The 18,574-nt window shown below is 40.7% G+C and overlaps 1 protein-coding gene across 1 annotated transcript in view; it reads left to right on the forward strand.

The window, feature by feature from the left end:
• Positions 1-18,574, forward strand: part of LOC5578034 (dual 3',5'-cyclic-AMP and -GMP phosphodiesterase 11) — a 211,289-nt gene that overhangs the window by 157,388 nt on the left and 35,327 nt on the right. Inside the window, exon 2 of the mRNA XM_021842140.1 lies at positions 7,375-7,731. Within this exon, the coding sequence (XP_021697832.1) occupies positions 7,479-7,731 (253 nt within the window). The 5' untranslated portion in view covers positions 7,375-7,478. The remainder of the gene's footprint in view (positions 1-7,374; positions 7,732-18,574) is intronic.

Below are 18,574 nucleotides of genomic sequence, written 5' to 3' on the forward strand. Positions count from 1 at the left end.
TTATCCGAAGCGTCACAAAAACCATGCAACTCCACTGATACTGCTTCAGTCTTGAAACCTATCCAGCGTGGAATCGAAAGAGAGGACAATGCTGTCAAATTCAATCTGTATTCATGCCAGAACAGTTACATTGCTTCGGGTAAATGGTCGTCCCAAGCGCAGTTGTGCTTCCACAGCTCTTGGAGAAATATTTTTGCTATGACGACCACCGTGACCAATCCAAGAGGGTCAAACAACCGAGCTACTTCAGCGAGAACAATACGTTTAGTGAGAACAGTGTCATTGTTCTGCTGTGGAGAATCGTATCGAATACAGTCTGATTGTGGCTCCCACTGCAAGCCTAGGGTCTTCACTGGAGAGGATGATGAGTCCAGCTCTAACAAGGCCCGACTATTTAACAATTCATGTGGCAAATGCGCCAACAATTCCTTGGAGTTGGAGTTCCATTTTCGCAGGTTGAATGCTGCGGATGCTGTCAGTTCCACCATTTCTGTTGCAAGCAGTTTCGCTTCCTCGACGTTGTTCGCTCCTGTCAACATGTCGTCGACATAGAAGTCCTCGCGTAACACCTTAGCTGCATGTGGATAGTTGGAAGCTTCATCATCTGCTAGCCGTTGAAGGCATTTCGTTGCCAGATTAGGAGCGGACGCCGTTCCATATGTGACGGTTGTCAGTTCATACGTCTTCAAAGGTTCATCAGGAGAATCCCGATAAAGAATTCGCTGTAGATGCTGATCTTATGGCTGTACTAGTATCATCCGATACATTTTTTCAATGTCTGCAACAATCGCCACGCAGAACAAACGGGATCGAAGAGCAATCGAAATTAGGTCCTCTTGGATCACCGGGCCGACCATGAGAGCATCATTGAGGGAAACTCCGGTACTGGTTTTACACGATGCGTCAAATACAACGCGTAGCTTGGTTGCAGTACTGTATAACTTGAACACGGCGTGGTGAGGAAGGTAATACGCAGGAGAGGCATCGTTGTCATTTGATGCTGACGCTGATACTTGCACCATGTGACCAAGTTGTTCATATTCTTGGATGAAACCTGCATACGCTGTCTTCAGTTCTTGATTCTGCTGAAATCTCCTCTCCAATCGATGAAACCTTCTAGTTGCTATGCTATTTGACTCTCCGAGCTGACTGATGATGTAGTCTCGCTTGGGAAGCGTGACAACGAACCTTCCCCGATCATTTCGAACTGTAGTTTGACCAAAAAATGCTTCACAAGCGGTCTCCTCTACAGACTGAGTGCATTGCGTGTGTCAATTTTCGAGTTCCCAGAACTTCGTTAACTGTTCCTGCAGGTTTGCAAGAGTACAGGAAAATGCTGATGTTTGTTGCACCGGCAACAGATGTCTAATTACGCGACCGGATACTATCCAGCCAAAAACAGTATTCTGCAGTGTAGGCCCCCCGTCCATTATTTTTTCTCGACCGTCAATGAGCAGATCCAGATAATGTTCGGCTCCAATGATCAAGTCTATACAACCTGGCTCGTGGAATTGTGGGTCTTGAAAAGCAATGTTGTTTGGAAGCTTCCAGTTGACCACGTTGATTTTCTGTACTGTCAAAGTTGCAGTCAACTCAGGTAGCACATAGAAAGTTATTTCCTCGTGGAATGGCGATAAATCCGGACTTCGAGGGAGAACTGTAGCCTTCACGGACTTTCGTGCTTCGACTACTGAACCACCGATACCATGAACCGACATATGTTCAGCTGAGCTCTGTAGCTTCAGTTTGCTGGAGCCTGTTTCTCAGATTAGTGTTCTTATGAGCACTTCCACAGTTATTAACTGAGAGCTTTCTTTGCCGATTGACCATTTTTGCATTTGTATATCATGTGGCAGGTACGAAGCTACTCTATGCCCTGGGAATCGAGAAAATTTCCTTTACGAAAAGATCCTCGACCAGCGGGATTCAAACCCACGACCCTCAGCATGGTCATGCTGCATAGCTGCGCGTTTACCGCAGAAGAGCAGTTGATAGTAAAATATCTTGCGTAGAAAGCTGTATGCTTGTCGGAAGGGCTACGGTGTTTTGGTTGGTGCATGATTGACTTGAGGTGGATGGTTGTGCGCTGGATTGCGAGTGTGATGCGGAAAGTGTGCGTGTGGGTTGCTGTGTAGTGTGAGCTTGTGTCGGTTGGTTCTGGTTTGGCAGATGTGTCTGTAGTTGCTGCTGATTGATTGTCGGAGGTTTAGGTTGCCCTTGTGGGACGGAGAATCTGTTCCTCACTTCACTCACTTGTTCTTGTTCCGGGTGCAGTAGGGAATGATGCTTCAGCTTGCAATGATGGCACTCTCCTCTGGTGCATGCTCTCGCCTGATGTCCTGGAGATAAGCAATTCAGGCAAAGTCGGCTTCTTCTTACTGCTTCACTGCGCTCAGCAACCTTCAGTTTCAGGAACTTCAAACAGCGGAAAGCGGAATGAAAGCCTTCTCCGCAGGAAGGACATTTAAACGACGGTTGAACAACAGAGTTGCTAATCGAGAACTTGGCCTTCTTCTCAGGAACGACTGTACTTTTAGCTGGAGCTACGGACTGTAACACGGAGCAATGATCTCTCAGGAAAGCCATGAGGTCTTCATACCTGGGCACTTCCTTTGAGTTATGGTGCGTTTCCCAGTTACGGAGCGTTGTCGAATCTAAGCGAGTACACACCATGTGAACAAGCATTGTGATCCAGTTGTCGGTATCTTCTCCTACCTTGTCTAGCATGAGAAGGTGTTTATCGAAGTCGCTGATTAGACGACTAAGCAACTCGTATCATTCTCTCCGCATAGGCTCTATCGAAAACAAGGCATCGAGATGGGCTTTAACTATCAATTTCTTGTTTTCATATCGTTTCTCCAACATCTCCCAAGCAACCACGTAATTAACGTCTGACATTTCAACGGAATTTATCTCCTGAAGAGCTTCTCCACTAAGCGATGACCGCAAATACGTGAATTTGTCCATTTCGGTTAGCTGTGAATTGTTATGGATCAAACTCCGAAAGGTGTCACGAAAGGTCACCCAGTTCTTAAGATGACCACTAAAGGTTGGCAGACGGATTTCTGGAAGTTTGGCACGTGATAAACCAATCGAGCTTCCTTGCATCACAGGTTGTTGCTGAACAGAGGGTTGTATCGTTAAACGACTCATCAAAGCAGCTTTCAAACGGCAATATTTGTTTTCCACATCTAGGATGATCTTCTCGTTCTCTGCTTCCTTTTTCTTGATTCGATCCTCAATCATCTCACAAGTCGTTTTCTGGTCAGTATCACTTTCTTCTTCTACATCTTCCGTAAGCAGCTCAATTTTTCTTCGAACACTGTGGAAATCACTGAAAGCGGCCTGCAGGCGTTCCAAGCGAATCTCGACTTCTGCACTATGTACACTAGAGTCAAATTTATCGAGAAAACATTTAACTGCTTCGAAAGTTTTTAAACTGTTTCGTTCTTGTTTAAATAAGTCACGTAATTCGTTTACCATTTTCACTGATAGTTCAACGTTATTCTGTTCATTGATCACGAAATATCACTCGCTGTAATTCACTTCCACTATGCACCCGAAACGCGAATTCCACTCGACGTCCCAGTGAACCCGCGATGTTGACAGTGACAAGGGAAAGGGCAACAACCAACGTCAGCAGCGAGAGGATCCAACTGAGCAGAACACCAAAAACCAGGAAAGCAGCAGATTGAAAGACCAACCAGAGAGATGGTAGACACAGAGGCTCACCTACACCCACAATTTGCATAAAGATATTCAAACACTTCCATGCAATCATATAAACTACGCACCAGTGACTCGCATGCAAAGAGTCCACCATCAATCATTAACATGCACATCTAGTACTTCCCGGTTTGTTTCCAAGCAGCTATCATCCTATCCATCCAGTCACCGTTGTGGATATCTCCTAAGCCTTCACCATGATGAGCAGAGATCAGGAACAATGCAGCATCCAACACGATATCACACCACACCACTGAGGTCAACGATCTAAGCCCAGGTTCGCTGAACTGTATCCTGAAGGGTTTCTTCACACAACTGCTATTGTTGGTTAACACTGGTCACTATTCGTTTTGAATGTCCCCGAAATCCGGCTCGAAGGACCAAATTATGTCACGATTTCAGCGGAAATTTCTCGGATTTCGTGGGCAATCACTCGCGGCGTATTACATAAAAACTGTTTATTCAAACGACCACTTTTCGGACAACTATCAAAAATTTATTATTCTAAGATACTGAAATTTGTTATTCTACGCTTTTTGGACTCGGACCGATAGAGTTGGATAGCTCTGATACGCGCGAGAGATCGATTTGTACTGTCGTATCTTTATTAATTCTTGCCTGACGATCTGTATACGAGAATGCGAGAATGCGAGAATGAGTTCTGGTGAGAATATACATTCTAGGCTTCTTGAGTACCGGTTTTCGTAGAGTATAGGTGACTGCTGGCTACAATTAGTCTTGATGCGACACACTGAATCAACAATTTCACGCCACAATACTTGGCTCGTGGCCGCATCTCTCCATCCTCGGTTCTGCCCCACGCTCGCCAAATCGATACGCACTTGATCCGCCCATCTATCTCGCTGCGCTCTAGTACCAACCGGATCCGACGTGAACACCATATTTGCAGGGTTGCTGTATCCTTCCAGCTTTGGCCACCTTCTGGATACTGGGTTCGCCGTAGAGTTGGGCGAGCTCGTAATTCATCCTTTGCAGCCACACGCCGTTTTCCTGCACACCGCCGAAGATCGTCCTAAGCACCCGACGTTCGAAGACTCCAAGTGCTTGCAGGTCCTCCTCGAGCACCGTCCATGTTTCATGCCCGTAGAGGACTACCGGCCTTATGAGCGTTTTGTACATGGTACATTTGGTGCGGGCGTGAATCTTTTTTGACCGCAGCTTCTTGTGGAGGCCATAGTAGGCCCGACTTCCACTGATGATGCGCTTCCGTATTTCACGGCTAATGTTACTGTCAGCCGTCAGCAAGGATGTTAAAAAGCCGGAAAAACTATGCTCCAACTCGTGGAAAATTTTCAAAGTTGTTCCGGGTTTTCTTTACGAATTTTCTCAACGGTGGAAAATTTTGTGGAAAACTTTTTCCAGTTAATATTTTTTTTTCATTTCTGAGAAAATTTGCTTTCATTTTCATAAAAAAAAACTTTGTCTCTACGATGTTTCGTTCTTGAGTTATGATTTTTCAAAGTAATTAGTGTCAGAGGAAAACAAAAAAAAATTCCAACTGAGTTTTCCGGGAAAATAAGCGACCCTGAATTTTTCTCAATTTTTTTTATTCATATATTGATGAGCCCTGCCTGTGGAAAAAGTTTCATGAAAATCTGAGACCCTTCGGCCCACTTTGTACGGAAATAAAAAAAATCCCCAGCTGCATCGTTGATGGCTGCTTTCACTGTTCTCCAGCAGTCCTCAAGAGGGGCTTCATCTAGCTCACCCTCTTCCGGAAGTGCAACCTCGCGTTACTGCGCGTATGCAGTTGCGACATCCGGTTGCTTATGCTGCTCTAGGTAATTCTATGGCGGCCGTCGGTAAAGACGGAGAATTTTGGGCGCAGTTTAACCATCATCAGAAAGTGGTCAGAGTCGATGTTAGCGCCACGATAGGCCCTGACGTAGATAATGTCGGAGAATCAATCAGAACGTGGACGATTTGTGATTCTGTCTGCTGTTGTGATCTTAAGGTGTATCGGTATAGAAGGCTGTGCTACGAATGGCCATATTCTTGGAGGCGTCAAAATCGATTAATCGTAAGCCGTTTTCGTTCGTCAGCCGGTGAGCGCTGAACTGATTCCAGAGATCAATTCTCTTGAAGAAAGAAAATAAACGCTCTTTCAGAAAGGCATTGAAATAATTCTCATTTTATACTGAACACCCGCCAATCAGGCAATTATTACCTCGCCCTTACAACCATACAACCAAATAATTGATGTCCTGATAACTTCAGCGTTAACAAGCGTAAGTAAAACGTCCTTATTCCCCTAAAATAGGGTCATCCATCGTGTACGGAAAAAGTCGCACAAAAATCCCGCCGAGATTTATTAGCTCCGATAGCGTTGTCGCCACCAGGAAGACAAACAGTCCCGATGGCAAAATGGACGATAAGAATCATCGGCAGGCGCTTTCCGTCCGTGCCCGCGGTTATTGTAGATCTCTGCGTACCTATCAAACCGAATAAAAGCACATGGAAGGCAAAAAGTGAACTTCTGTTCACTCACGCTCCATCGCCATTCGCCTTGGAACAATATTGTCAAACAAGCCAACGATAAACGACTTTCCCCCATTCGACCCCGGCCAGTCCAGCGCAGAATACATTTCCCGGGGATTAGAGGGGTGGCTGTTTTAGCGAGCTTTTGGCTCGGCAGCGCGAAGGATGATGGGTGGTTGCTGTTCCGAAAACTCCCATCCTTCCTTTTTGGTTCCCTCAGGATGAAAAGCTCAACTTTTCCCGCTTTGTCGAGCTAAACTGGATTAGGTTGACCTTTAATTTTCGGTGTGATTGTGTAAAATTATTTACTGCTTCTTGGCCGGGGGATTAGACCGGGACCTGCTTCCAAAGCGGCGAATTTATGTAGCTCTTGATTTTGCCGGGATTTGTTCCGGATGGCTTTCCGGTCGTCGTTAATTTGGATTAATACCGTCGCTACACAGTAGCGCATAGCTGGACGAATCGTTCAAAATTTAAGTTCGTTAAATTGCATGTTCATATTTTTTATAGATTTTTATACTTTTATGTCATGATTTCTCAAAAATTTTGTTTAGGAGGAAAATAATCATCATTTTAAAAATTTTCAAACCAAAGTTTTTTCAAGTGAAATTTTTAAGTTTTAAAATATAAAAACCAAAAATTTATCACTTTAATCCATTTGCAAAATATATATATAATGTTTAGTTTTACGCTAGTTGTGCAAAACTATAGAATCTTGAATCTTTAAAGACCCTGTCCGTTTACTGTGCAGTGGTTCCGAAAAATAAGTCACTCGCTACAAGACAGCAAATAATCCATACTTTCAAATGGACAATAGTTTTGCTCTGACAGGAGAACCATTTTTCATTCATATTTCGCTAGCTAACCATTGAAAATATTTTATTATTTTTGTTTATTGCCATGAACATTATACTTGGAGCATCAAATAATGTTGGCAAATTAGTTTTTCCAATTTATTTAAGACACTTTTAAAAAATTGCCTAACCTCTGTGTAAAAGCGCGCCTCTGTGCGCTGTGTAACGAAAGTTTTCGTTGATTATACTTTCCGATCCAATTTAGAAAATCAAATTACGTACTCGTAAGCTCGACTATGCTGTTAAAATAAATCATCTAACTTTTCCTTATTGGTCTGGTTCCATCTCATTGCAGCTACAACATCCAACACGATACCCACGATTGCACTAACGACGACGACAACAACGGCCACGGTAACGACAGTGCCCTACCAGCCAACGACAACGGCAGCCCGGCGGATGTCCGACCAGGATCGGCCCCTGTTCGAGGCACTGATATCCGATGAACACTCGGAGAACCCCCGGCGGCGACATGCCTGTACCGGTCGATTCCTTACGATGCATAAACGGCGCAGAAAGAAGTTGCACACGCGAAGCCTCGCGCTGGATCCAGCTATTCTTGACGACATCTTGCACGGCCAGGTGCAGTGCATCCTGGACCGGGTCGGCCATTGGCGCTTTAATGCTTTCACCCTGGAAACGGTCACTGGTGGTAAGTGGGTTTGAAATCTGGACGAGGGTTCGAACAAGTTTTATTCAGCATTTCTCAATCCATGAGCTGCGACCCAGGAGCAGAGTACGACATCAGACAGCGTCCATTTATTACGTAACGCTAAATTTGGTTTTTGATCAACTACCCCCCCCCCCTCCGTAACGCTTTTTGTATGAAAAATTTCAAAAAAAAATTATGAGCCGTAACGCTTGAGCCTACTCCCCCCTTCCCCTAGAGCGTTACGTAGTTTGTGGATGCTGCCTCAGAGATGTCAGATGGTAATACCTGTCTTTAGTTTTTTATCATTATTAACGAGATTTTTTACCCTGGGTTAGTTCATCTCGAGACCAACGGCTTTACTTCCCTTGAGAATGAAGCCGTCACAATAACTTTTAACACTATATTTTAAACTTTTTTGTCCAAAATTATTAATAATTTTATTCAAAATTGGATATTCTATGTAACTTATTAGTACTATACCAGGGTGGAAGCTTCAGAATTATTTTCAAAATTTTATTTCGAATCTGCAGAGCTTTCTTCTACAACTGCTAGTCCATATTAATACAGATCACCAAATTTGTTTGAAGATCAAAACCTTGTTCTTAAGACAAAGTTTTGATATTTCTGTTGATTAGTGGATACTGATATTTAATATATTTGTTACATTTGGCTTGAATGTACTCAATGGTATTTTTTTGTGAGTTACGTTTGTATCGAGCATGAGTTACCCGTAACGCGGGTAGATCACCTTTTCGAGGTGCGTTACGGGGTAAGATCTACCAAATTGTACTCTTGCTGTATCTGTTCTTGTGAATACTTATAAGTTACGGTCGGAAAAGTATAAGAGAGTAACAAGCCACTAAGACCCACCTATTTGTCCTAGATGATGAGGAGGTAGAAGTGGAAAAATGGCTCAATCAGCATCTGAGGTTGGTTTCAACGCATGAGACAATTTCTTTCCAAGTTCAAGAGTTTATCTTTCGATATCTAGGAGGGAAACGATTCCGGAACAGTGGAGTAGCAGACCTCTTAACTTCTAAAATAAGCCTTTTGTTTCAAGGAATCTAAATGTCTCATGCGATGAAACCTGTTCACAGTTTTAAAAAACGACTTTGAACCTTATAAGGGGCTGTCCATTAATTACGTAAGACAATTTTCGGGGTTTTTCAACCCCCCTCACGGTGTCTTTGTGGAGGAACTTTATTACAAAAAAATAGGTAAGTCTAAAATTTCGAACTAAAAACAATTAGACTTTGCTCTTTCATTTGCGACCAAAATCAAAAAAATCGGTCGGGGGGTCTAGAACATTTTTTTTTGTTTTGTGTGAAGTATTGATGGATAGGGTGCAGAGCTATTTGGGCACTTCCAAGATTTACTTTGGCATGAGGGTTTTCCTCGGCCGAATTGTCTGAAACTTTGCAATGAGAAGCACTCCAACGCGATGCATATTGCGGTCAAACATGAGCTCAGTAGATTTAGAATGATGTAGAAAACCCCACTGCCGAATTGAATCAAAAGTACCAAGAATATGATCCGGCTCCCTATGTGTTTTTGTACCGACGCACATTGCGTTGAACGTGAGTTTTTACAATGGGATAATAAGTTTGTAATTACATTACAGTAAAAGCGTGTTTGGAACAAATCTCAAAAATTACAGTAAAAGCGTGTTTGGAACAAATCTCAAAAATTCTTCATTTTAATTTCCATATAAACCTACATTATCTACCTTTAAATCACCACCTAGAAAGCTGAAAATTTTACAGAACACTATTTTTATAGTAAAGATGGTAAGAAACATAGGGGAGATTGTATTCTCAAACATTTTTAAATTTTGAATGGCCCTAACGCACATAAACACATAGATACGCAAATACAAACATATGTGCCAGTCTCTCGAAATCAAACAAAAAAAAAATACTCCAGACCCCCCGACCGATTTTTTTGGTTTTTGTAGCAAATGAACGCAAGAGACCTAAGCTTTATTGTGGCGAAATTTCAGACTTACCTATTTTTTTGTAATAAAGTTGTTCTACGAAACACACCGTGCCCCTCCCCCCATGGTAAGATTTTTTGTATGAAAATGAAAAATAAATTGTATGGCAAGTAAGATATCTCAGACCCCCCCTCCCCCCATAAACCCTTACGTAATTAATGGATCGCCCCTAAGTAGAAGCCATAATTTGATACTAGAGTACCGATGCATGGTCAAAATCAGTATCATTCAACCAGCTTAGTGGCCGAACCTGATTAAGGGGCGCGCTTTTGAGAGTTTAATGGTGACAAACTGTTTGCTCCAAAAGGTATAAATAGCGGTATCTTTTTCTAAAGAGGCTCTATGCAAAATGGTAAAGAATGATATTTGTATAAAAAACGACTACTTCATTATTTCTCAATAGTAATGGAGTAGAACGACAAGCACTAAACAAAGGACACGGGTATACCATAAAAGATCAAAGAAAACTGGTCGCAGTCAGTGATGGAAAGTGGCGAACGCTTCATCTGAACTGGAACAAAAACAATACCAAACGCTCCCGAGCGTCAGAGCGCTGGCTTACTCGCATCTGTCGACTCCCGAGTAACTGAAGCTAAAAGTGATTCGCGAACGTGTTCGGAGCTGCTCAGAGTCATATTGTGCTTTTGGGAAAAAAGCTGCTTACCCTCCGAGATTTATGGTTTTCAAGGGCTTTTGACTACAAACTAGTAGTTTACTGTCGATATGATGGTTATACAATTAATTTGTCTGTCAAAACCATAATAAATCACACCTTGCTCGGTTACTCGCGAGCTTGTTGCTACTTCTTTTGGCATGTTCTCCCGAGCAGACGGGTGCGGGCTTACTCACACCTAGCCAGATCCCGAGTCTGTGATGTTTGTTATGCGTTGGTATACACTCTTGAGCTGCTTCGTGATGCGAACTTTTCCAGCACTGGTCGCAGTGGTTCATCCCGAACAGAAACAAAGAAAAAAAATCGAGCTTCTTTATCTTTACGATGCATGTGTTCTTTTTGAATACAGTTGACACGCTGTTAAGATATTTGATTATATAAAGAAACTTTTCAGACTTCAAATATGTGAGCCGTTTAAAGATTCATTATGTTTTTCGGATAAAACGTTTGCCTCCAAGGTTTTGAACAGGCTCCAAGACAATTTTCTGACATATGACTATCAGTAGATTTACTGGCAGAACTTCTAAAAAAATATGAGATAAAAATCATATAGGAAAAAAAACCGCGTAGAAAAAGCAACCATAGCTTATGGGACTCAAGCTAATTAGCTAATTAGCTAATAGATTCCTTTTGTAAAAACGTGAGCTACCATGCGTCCACATAATTTCCATTTCGGTGAACACATTTTATTGGAACTAGAGATGGGCGACTCACGCACGAATCATTCAAAAGAGTCGACTCTCGAAAATAAGTGAACGAATCACGGTTCTTTTCAAAAAAAAGTTACTTATCATTTGTATCGCCAATTTTGAAAGAGGACCTAAAAATTACTAGGGATAGTCAATTTTTTTAAGATTTTGAAACTTTTCTACTTTTTTAAAAGGCATGCATATTTCAAGGATGTGTTATTCTACGCAAACATAAGTCTCCATAATAGTTTCCTTTTCTACTAAAACACCATCTTGATTGGACCATGAATTCTCAACTTTTCGACTTTGTCTGGTATTGGGTGCTGTCCGGTACTGGGAGATCTCCAATTTTACCTTATCACCAATGCTGGGTTGTGGGGTCACTTCCGGTGAACCAGGAGACAACCATGGATGAAGTTCCAAACTAAACATGCGACTGCTCAAACTTCATAAAATAACCTCAACGTTGTTGTAATAATATGCTTTTTATTTGTATTGATACTGCTTCCAGATGAGCAGTCAATGCCCGGATTATAAGGTTTCTTCAGGTGAACCAAGAGACAAACATGTATGAAACTCCAAACTAGGCATGTGACTGCTTAAGCTTCATGAAATAACCTCAATGTTGCTGTAAGAACATGCTTCTTGCCTGTATTGATGCTTCGGCAAAATGACCAGACATTGACCGAATTGAGAATTAAAAGAATTTCAGGACAAATGTTTTAGTACAAAAGTCGTGAAAGAGATTTTTTCAGACAAAATATTTTTTTTTGTCTTTTTCATTAATTTAAACATCAAACTAGAAAACAAATTCATCCTATAAGCTTGTTGATAAACACCGACTTAATTTATTCAATGAAGGCTTGGCTTGAAGATAAAAGGCTATATTCTTTGAATCTTTCGGTTTTCGTAATGCAGGCATAGTTAAAGGATAAGTTATTTCACACAGGGTATTTACCGGATCATATCTTTTTCCGTTTTTAAACAGTGTCGAGTAGGAGCTATCAGAAGCACAAACCATATGGTTCCCTCCTAAAAAAAAATCCTGGCACGCCCCAAGTGAGTGGCCCAAACTTACATACATACTTGATGTGTACCAATTCTTTGCTATTGCGTTGAATCTACGCCGAATGAAGAAGCCTTCTCCATTCGACCCGGTCCTGAGCCAATCGCTCCCAGTCGTCCTCAACTTTAAGCGACCTTAAATTTTCTTCAACTGCAAAAAGCCATCTGGTGCGCGGTCTGCCACGGAGGCAAGGGCTCTTCCTGGTTATCTGCTGAATATTAGTTTAGCTTGAAGTTCCTCCGACATGCAAGCTACATGCCCAGCCTACAGCAGCCTGTCGTGTTTTATACGTTTAACAATATCAATTTCTGTATAGACATGGTATAACTCGTGAAATGCAAGTATCGGCAACCCGTATACTTAATTTCGATCCTTTCAACGTTGCCCGAATCAGTCTAATCAGCTGCTCACTTCCATGCTGGAAGCTCATCCTTCCCAGCAGCCTTGTTGCTCTTCAGTTCCTCAACCGCCGTCTTAACCTCTTCTAGTGATGGAAGCTCCACAGCTTGACCATCGTTGTCGATGTTTATTCTGATCTCCAATGCTCTATCGTTTCTTTCATTCAATAACGGTTCAAAGAGCTCTCTCCACCTTGCAGCCACCAACGTTTTATCTGTCAGCAAATTATCTTCACGGTCGTTGCACGTAACGAGAGACGTGCAGTTTCATAGATTCTCCGCGCGCCATCGACAGTTTCATAGATTCGTCGCATGTCGTTCTGTTCCATACAGTTTTCCGCCTCGGCTATCACATTTTCATCATACTATTTTTTTCTTCTTGCGATGAATTTGCTTTTCGGCTGACGTTCTTCTTATCCGTCACCCTCTGGCACTCTTTGTCAAACCATCTGCTTCAGCACTGTTTCACTCATCACTCCATGGATTGCATCTCATGGGTTGTTGAGGTTTTCGCTCGCATTGATCTCACTTCGTCCATCTTTTGGTGGTATTCAGCTGTAACACCGTCTGCTGAGAAGCTCTGGATATTAGATCGCATTGTTCGCCGCGCTTGAATTTTAGTCAATGTTAGGGCCCCTTAAACTCCTAATATCGATGACATCTGAGAAATTTTTACTCTCTTTTCCATTACGTTTGAACGTTTTTTCAACTTCTATATCTCAGTGTACACTACGTAGTCCAAAGGCAATAAGAAATGCTTGTAGAAATGATCATCCAGAAATTCTGCTAATGTTACACTAGGATTAGGTTTTAAAAAAATCCCATTACAAAATGCACTAGCTTTTCGTATTATAATCCTTAATAAATTTTCCTCAAAAATTTCGGACCCCAAACTGTGAAAACTATACATGTCTTCAAAACATCTAAGCATGTGGAACCTTTTGGAAGAATGGCTACTTAACCAACACAATGAGTCAAATTGGAAAAACAAAGTTCGGTATTATATCAAATTAACCCGACTTTGTATGGAAGAGAACTATTTTAGCTTCCGTGGTAATTTTTATAAACAGACAAAAGGTGCACCTATGGGTAATCCATTGTCTCCGTTTTTGAGCGAGTTGTTTATGGCCAATTTTGAAAGCATTTTGAAAAAGAAAGATTTGTTACTACAGATATGTAGATGATGTGTTTAGCATTATCAAAAAGGATTATTTGCCAAAAATTTTAGAAGCAATTAACAGTATCCACAAAGAAATAAAATTTACTCATGAAGAGGAAAAAGATAAAAAACTACCTTTTTTGGATTTGCTAATTACTGGGGAATCGTCTCCCTTTGAATTTGAAATTTACCGGAAACCAACTAATACTATTATATTTTTGAGACGGCTAGGCTTAACGGATATAGGAATAGTACAATGCAAACACATCAAATCACTCACACCAACACAAAATGTCTTCCTTCAATCACATGATACATCGAATGCTAACAATCCCCCTCAGCGAAACTGGTAGAATAAAGGAACTCAACTACATTATTGAAACAGGACAATTAAACGGTTACACAAGACAAACAACACAACAACTCATTGACAAAAGAACACGAGAACAACACAAACGTTCACTTACTACTCTGACACAAGAACAACCTACTCTGACACAAGAACAACACTTACTACTCTGACACAAGAACAACCAACACTCAAACGTATAGCCGTCAATTACAACGATGAAACAAAAAAGCTACGCCCAATCCTACGAAAGTTTGGTTTCGAGTTAGTTTTTACCAGTAGAAACAACCAACTCCTGTCGAAAATTTTTCCTAGGTAGATTGATTGTGTAGGTACTTAACTGGTGTTAGTATTTAAGGTAGAGAGATGCGACGATTTCTTTAGTGGATACGAGTAACTGACACTGAAGAAGACTGCAAGTGGTAGTCGAAATACGCGTATCTGTCAAAGATAAGCATTTAGGAGCGGAATTAAAAGGTACACGGTACTCCATCTACTTTCAAGTTTCTCTATGTGGAAAGGTTTGGATGTAAGTCGAGATTTCGAAATATTCGCGTGATATCAAGACTTATGTCCAACCATTACTCGCTAGATGCTAGATGCGCTGAGCAACATTTGTAATAGGTGTGGTTACGGTTATGATGACATCGATCACGTAGTTTGGCAGTGCCCGGATATGGACGCCTCCAGAGCGTAACTTTTGGATACCCTTGCGGCCAGAGGTAGACAACCCTATGTTTCAGTTAGAGATGCGATTTCATTAATATGGTCGCAAATTACGATTTCCTTCGCCTGTCTCCAGTTTTTTTGTGTGTTGTCCCCAGTTGTTCTCCATTTTTTTTGTTTGTTGTCCCCTTTGTGTTGGATTGAGGATCCTGGCCATCCCGCAGATGAATACCGGCAAGAAATTGGTACCAACGCCATGATACGACATACCTCCCGGATGAGCAGCAGAGAACCCTGATCCCAATCCCTACCATGTCCCTCCTTCAAAAATTGTGACCACTAACCTCGAGTTGCCACGAGTACCCTGGCTCTATCGCGTACTTATTTTGGTACTAAAAAGTGAATAAATTGTAAATAGTACAAAAAATTAATTTCGGCTCCGTAAAGCGTTAAACGCGATTGAGCCTCTAATAAACGAACTAGTTAAAAAAACACAACATCTAAGCACACTGAGTCCTTTCTTGTTCTAATCTAAAAAAAAACTTTCTACTTTAATATGACTTTCTAGTTTTTAGTCGAGCACCAGGAAAAAAATTCCAGCATGATTTTTGGGCCTGAAGAAAGGCTAAATTTTGGTGGAATCATAAATTATCGATTAATTTTCTGAAGGTATTTCAAAAGTCTCGTTTTGAGACCAATCAAATTGCTGAAGATACTGCTTGAAAATTACATGGCAGATCTTCATGAAGAATTTCTGGAAGAGCTGCATTAGTTTATCTGACATGACAATATCTTTATAAATGCCTATTTAGGTCCCATTACGATTCCACCCCAACAAATTTGTCGACAAATTTTACCATCAAATTCTGCCGGAAATGTCTCCCTAGTTTGGGCAGATATTCATCACAGGAATTTACAGGACATTTCTTGACGGAAGTTCTCTGATATTTCTAGATTTTCCTCAATTGCATCATAAATTCATTTAGGAATGGCGCGAAAACAATTACATATATTCATGAGTTTAACAGTTTTATTTCTGTTCGGGTCCGTCACTGCGATCAGTTTTTTGGATTGTACCCCGTTTGGCATAAAGTCGTTTGGCATAATGGTCGTTTGTCATAATGGCCGTTAAGCATAATTAATTTAGAAGTAGTAATTTAGAATAATTATCGGCGTTTTTGAAGCTTTTACCGAGATCAACACCAACTAGCCCACAGCAAAATTTGTTGGTAGGTACTCAACAAGCGTGGTGTTCCTTCAGAGATTTTGCAAGCAATAGATGTAAAAAACTGTTGTGACATCGGAGAGCATAACTAAATACCCAGTAAACATTTTGGCTGGTATATTTTTTGCTATACATCATTCTATATGAATCAAATCACTCGTATAAAATGCATGAAAACGCTATATACACACCAAAATGGAGGCCATATACGCACTTCCCACGACTTTTTCAGGCTTTTCATGGTCAGCAATACGATGCCACAAAATTCCGATAAAAATAAAAATAAAGTTTCCAGCGAGACTCCAACACCAGACCTTTGGATCCCTAACCCAGTACCATACCACTACATCACAGACCGCTTCATGAACAAGGAGTGATTATTTGCCAATATGAAAGGAAGTTTGCTCTACAACACACACGCTTTGTTGTTCTTTGAAACCCACCTCCAGAAGATACCAACCTCGGGTGGTAAATTTCACTAAGTTATTGCGATTTCATTTGATGCTAGTCTGCATTGATATATGATCTGTCAGTTTATACAACTTGACGCGATTCTAGATCATACTATTTACGGCATGGTTTGTTGTCAACAAAGTTTGTCGACAATGAATCGTAGTGGAGAATTATATACAATTTGTGTTAACATTTATTCGTTTTGATTTGGCATATTGGGCGATTCTGATTTTTGACGTATGAATATGAGATTTTTGGCACACATTCTTATACGATATGTGGTTCACTGGGTAAAACTTGTGATGGGTCTGTTAAAAAACCTTTTCGGAACTATAATTTTCAAAAACAAATAAAATAAACGAGTCAATATTCATTTTAGTTTTGGAATTTGAAATCAAAAACGGTATAGATAATACGCGCTATTATCAGAAGAAGAGAAAATTTTTGATTGAAATAATATTTTTCCAGCGCAAGTAAACCATGTATTTGAAAAACCAATAATTTATGTTGAAATATTAGCGGGTTCTAAAGTAATGATCATTCTAACGTGCTGTACCCAGGCTGTTAAGTTTCATGACCGACTTGCGACACTGACGAAACGAGTCTCCTCACTGTCACTAGACGAAGCTATATTTCATGCGCTCATTTCGTCACGTCGCAATGACGGAGCTCTCACGAGTTTTGCTGCTTTGCTTTTGAAATTACTACCTTATTATAGAAAGTTTCGGTAAGTAAATGTGTTCGATAAGTTAAGTGAATATCCTTCCATGATTCCAGCGATATTAATAACAATCATAGGGTGCAGAGCTACTTGGGCACTTCCATGATTCACTTTTTCTCGGTTTTTCTCGGTCGAATCATCTGAAACATTGCAATAAGAAGCACTTCAATCTGACGCATATTGTGGCCAAATAGAAACTTTGTAGCTTTCAATAAACCCCACTGTCGAGGTGAATCAAAAGTGCCAAGAATAGGATCCGGCTCCCTACCAGATAATGAACTAAAAATAATCAAGTTTACGATTCCGTCACAAGCCGAAATGAAAGAAAGTTTGAAAAAAGTTTCTCTGTCATTGTCTCGCCGTCCGATGACAGTGAGGGAAGCATTTATGTAAAAGTCGCATGACATTCTATATTTACATTGACGCTTTCCAGCCCTGGTTGTACTGCCCATAACTGCATAATTGTAACATTCGACAAAAGCAGGCATTGAGTAAATGGAATACCAAGTGTGCATTTTATGGCAGTATGGGAGGAAACTAAAATTTCGAAAAATTACCAGGAACTCAAAAAAGCTTATTTGAGGCTAATATTTTCTACAACTTATATCGCATACTAGATGAATAGACAGAAAATAATTCTGATAGAAGTTTCATTACTATTACATTACGAGGCTCATTTAAAATCTCAATGTGACTGTTATGCGGTTATAATTACCAATGTGACAAAACAACTTGGTATTATTTTCGAATTTTCTAGAACAATCTCACAGATTTCAGTAAGTTGATCGAAAGTATTTATCATTTGATGAATCTGCATGGTATTAACTCCATTTAGGTAAAAATGTCGAATGCGACTGTTATGCAGTTATGGGCAGTGTAGCTTTCTTTAAAAAATAGGCTGATCTTTCTATTTAGGGAGCCGGATCGTATTCTTGGCACTTTTGATTCACTTCGGCAGTAGGTTTTTTTAAAGCTATTAAGCTCATATTTGGCCACAATATGCGTCCGCATTGAAGTGCTTCTTATGGCAAAGTTTCAGACAATTCGGTTGAGAAAAACCCCCAATGGCAAAGTGGAAGTGCCCAAGTAGCTCTGCACTAGAGTGATGTAAATTTTAAAGTTTTTGCTCCCCTATGCTTGAACGGTGTCAATTATGGTGAAAATCATTCTCCCAAAATTTTAAATTATTTGGATGAAATCTGGTTGTGCACACGCCATTTGAAATTTGTATAAAAATTACTATGGAAAAGGCAAACCATGTGTGTTCAGTCGTCTAACTGTTCGTCATAATAATCTATCGAAAAGTTCTTTCGAATCATTTAAAACTTCGGGAAGATGCTATTTACCATAATAAGGATCGTTAAAGCATAGGGGAGCAAAAATTAAGAATTTTTCATCACTCTACTCTGCACCCTATACTGTTAAAAAATTAAATTAAGTAAAGCTGATTG

Source organism: Aedes aegypti, chromosome 2, assembly GCF_002204515.2.
Source record: "Aedes aegypti strain LVP_AGWG chromosome 2, AaegL5.0 Primary Assembly, whole genome shotgun sequence".
NCBI classification, from domain to species: domain Eukaryota; kingdom Metazoa; phylum Arthropoda; class Insecta; order Diptera; family Culicidae; genus Aedes; species Aedes aegypti.